The sequence below is a fragment of the Myotis davidii genome, unplaced genomic scaffold, assembly GCF_000327345.1.
Source record: "Myotis davidii unplaced genomic scaffold, ASM32734v1 scaffold993, whole genome shotgun sequence".
NCBI lineage: Eukaryota > Metazoa > Chordata > Mammalia > Chiroptera > Vespertilionidae > Myotis > Myotis davidii.
Window position 1 is genome coordinate 341,863 of NW_006285483.1, and position 3,574 is coordinate 345,436.

A 3,574-nucleotide genomic window follows, 5' to 3' on the forward strand; every position below is an offset into this window, starting at 1 on the left:
TATAATATATATTTACTAGAGGCCCAGTGCACGAATTCGTGCACAGGTGGGGTCCCTCGGCCTGGCTGGTGATCGGGGCCTATTGGGGCCCATCTCACCTAGTCTCTATCAGGTCTGATCAAGCAGACCAGCCAGGGGGAGGTTGGCTGTGGGAGCACGCTGACCACCAGGGGGCAGCTCCTGCATTGAGCGTCTGATTCCTGGTGGTCAGTGCCCGTCATAGCGACTGGTTATAAAGTTCGCTTAGGCTTTTATATATATAGATACATCTCTGGCTTCTTTTGGTGAACATGAATAATGAAAATCATCTGTGTTGTTCCAGATTGCTATTGTCTGTTAATTTCCAGTATATAATAATATATTATTAGATAAATATATAATTTGTTTATTCATTCTACTGTTAATGGCTTTTCAGAATATTTGGATTGTTTCCAGTTCGGACTTATATATCAGAAAATAAGATACTGTGATCATCATTTAATGTTGTGCCTATTAGAACTCCATTTTTTAAAAAAAATATATTTTTATTGATTTCAGAGAGGAAGGGAGAGAGAGATAGAAACAGCAATGATGAGAGAGAATCATCAATTGGCTGCCTCCTGCATGCCCCCTACTGGGGATCCAGCCTGCAACCCCGGCATGTGCCCTTGACTGGTATCAAATCCAGGACCCTTTAGTCTGCAGGCTGATGCTCTATCTACTGAGCCAAACTAGCTAGGGCAACTTGTCCATTTTCATATTGACTTCTCTGTCATTTTACTGGTTTATAGAAGTTTTTTTCATATAATGTGGATTTAACAAGTCCTTTGTTGGTTATATGTTTTGCAGATCACTCTACTGCTTGTTTTTTAATGACACCTTTCAAAGAACAGAAGTTTTAGATTTTAATGTAATCGAATATATTGGTTTTTTTTTTCTTTTTTAATTAACATCTTTTGTATTCTGTTTAAGAAATATTTCCTACCCCAAAGTCATGAAGATATTCATTTAGAGATTATCTTCTGGAAACTTCATTTTACCTTTCACATTTAGATCTATAGTACTGAAGTTGATTTTGTTTTTATTGTGTGAGGTAGGGATCAGATTTTTTCCTTACCTTCCCCTATGTGGATATACAGTTGACCCAGAACCTTTTTTTTTTTTTAAAATATTTTTTTTTGATTTTTTTACAGAGAGGAAGGGAGAGAGATAGTTAGAAACATCGATGAGAGAGAAACATCGATCAGCTGCCTCTTGTATATCTCCTACTGGGGATGTGCCCGCAACCCAGGTACATGCCCCTGACCGGAATCAAACCTGGAACCCTTCAGTCCGCAGGCCGACGCTCTATCCACTGAGCCAAACCGGTTTTGGCTTTTTTTTTTTTAAGGACTTTTTTTGAGAGAGGAAGGGAGAGAGAGAGCGACATTGATGTGAGAGAGATAGGTTGGTTGCCTCCAGTACACACTCTGACCGGGATCAAATCTATAGCTTAGGTTAGGGGGGTATCAAACTCACAACCTTTTTGGTGCACTGGACAGCACTCCAATGGACCACTTTTTCAAAAGATTGTCCTCTCTCCTCTGCTGTGCTACCTTTGTCAAATCATGTATCTCTGTATGTGTGGATTCCCCATTATCTGTAGTATTTTTACTTGCTCAGCCCTAAAATACACATAAAGTAGTTTTAGAATTGTTAACCTTTAGTACTATGAAAAACAAACCTCCTAATTAGAGTTCAGTAATTTTTTAGTGTTTTTTTTTAGCATAATTAGAATATTTCAAAATTTACTTGGGTTATTATTCTTCCCCACCCCACCTAGTCAGTGTAAGTTACTCATTTTATACATAATTAGGTTCATTTGTTTATGTTTGTATAACATTTCCGCATCTTTATTTACTTTGTTAAATTTTTTTGAGTATGTGAAATATTAATGTCCTAAAAGTTAGAACTATATATAGAAAGATATGTTCATAGATGTGTGATATCCCCCTAAATTTTTCTACCCACTTCTCACCCACTTGCTATGAGTAATCTGTTTCATTATTTTCTCATTTACCCTTTCTGTGTATCTTTATGCACAAATATTCAGATACATAAATATTTTGTTTTCCCTTTCTTACACAAAGATAGCGAACTATAAGTATTTTTGTACTTTGCTTTTCTTTTTAAACTTAACAATATCCCCTATAAGTTGATTCATTTCAGTTCATAGAGAGCTAAGAGCTTCCTCCTTTGTGTACAGATGCATAATATAACATTGAGTGGATATACTATGGTTAGCTCATTTGTTTCCAGTATTTTGCAATCATAAAGCATGCTGCAGTGATTAGCCTTGTACATATGTATTTTTCTATCGTTGAACATACTGCTATTATTCTTTACTTTTAGATCTCTTCAAATCAGTCTTTCAAACTATGAAATTTTATTCTGTTGAAACCAACTGCTTTAGGCAGAAAAAATTTTGAAAGTCTTAGAGATAGCTTCTGGATAGGACTGGGTTGGTAAGCACTGCTGCAAGAAATGAATTTATTCTTTTCAAGGGAATAAAACCAAGCCACCCTATTTAAAGAACTGAACTAGTGTTGTCTTGTAAAAACTGTTATTTCCTTATTTGAACTTGCTTTTTCTTTTCTTTTTGTGTGTTAATGTTTGTTTATTTGTTACTTTCAGGGAAGAAACTTTTTGGTGAAGGCTATAGTGGACTAGAATATGATTACCGAGGTCTCATTAAACTTTACAACTCCATTGGAAATTACGAGAAAGTGTTTGAATATCACAATATTCTGTCTAACTGGAACCGGTTGCGAGATCGACAGTATTCAGTGACCGATGCTCTTGAAGACGTCAATACCAGCCCCCAGTCCACTGAAGAAGTGGTGCAGTCCTTTCTGATTTCTCAGCATGCTGAGGGACCGAGCTGCTGAGGCATGACCTCAGTTAACTAATATACCTTTTCCCAGATTCCAGGGAATTCATACTGTGAAATCAAAACCATGTTGTTTTTTGGGGCTGGAATTTGCATTGAAACACTGGTCCAGTCCATTGACCCTATTTGGGTGATCCCTATCTTGCAGAGTGTCCGTAGGTATAAGCATATATTCAGTTATATTACGCATGTACCGCATGTATAAGTAGTCTGGCCCATATTTTCAACTTAGTAGAACAAACAACAGGATTTTTTTTTTTCTTTTTAAATAATTTTGCAGAAAGCCTGAAAGGAAAAAAGAACCCCTAATAAAACTATTTAAGAGTTTAAGAGTTGCATTCTTATTATGTAAGGATGATTTTAACAACTTTTTAACATATAATTCTTCCTTATGGAGGTATTCAATACTGTACTGTAAAGAAATTTCATGGGGAAAATCTTTATATGCAGTATAGAAAATTAACAGAAGTACTAGTAGAAGAGGGACATCCTGACTTGGGTTTGACCACCTGACCCAGAGAAGTGGATACAGCCACTCCAGAGCTCTATTACAAGGCAAGGGCTATCAGATTCATCTGTACTGGACCAGTGTTGATCTGTAAGTAATAGAAAAGCTAATAGGCCAGCAGTTCTAACTCTTGGTTTTTCTTTTCTTTTGGTACAATA

General features: G+C 36.5%; 1 protein-coding gene across 1 annotated transcript in view; it reads left to right on the forward strand.

Moving 5' to 3' along the window:
* The window catches only part of APPBP2 (amyloid beta precursor protein binding protein 2), a 46,747-nt gene extending 43,509 nt beyond the window's left edge, over positions 1-3,238 (forward strand). The window contains exon 12 of the mRNA XM_006756162.2: positions 2,653-3,238. Coding sequence (XP_006756225.1) covers positions 2,653-2,906 — 254 coding nt within the window. The 3' untranslated portion in view covers positions 2,907-3,238. The remainder of the gene's footprint in view (positions 1-2,652) is intronic.
* The last annotated feature ends 336 nt before the right edge of the window (positions 3,239-3,574 follow it).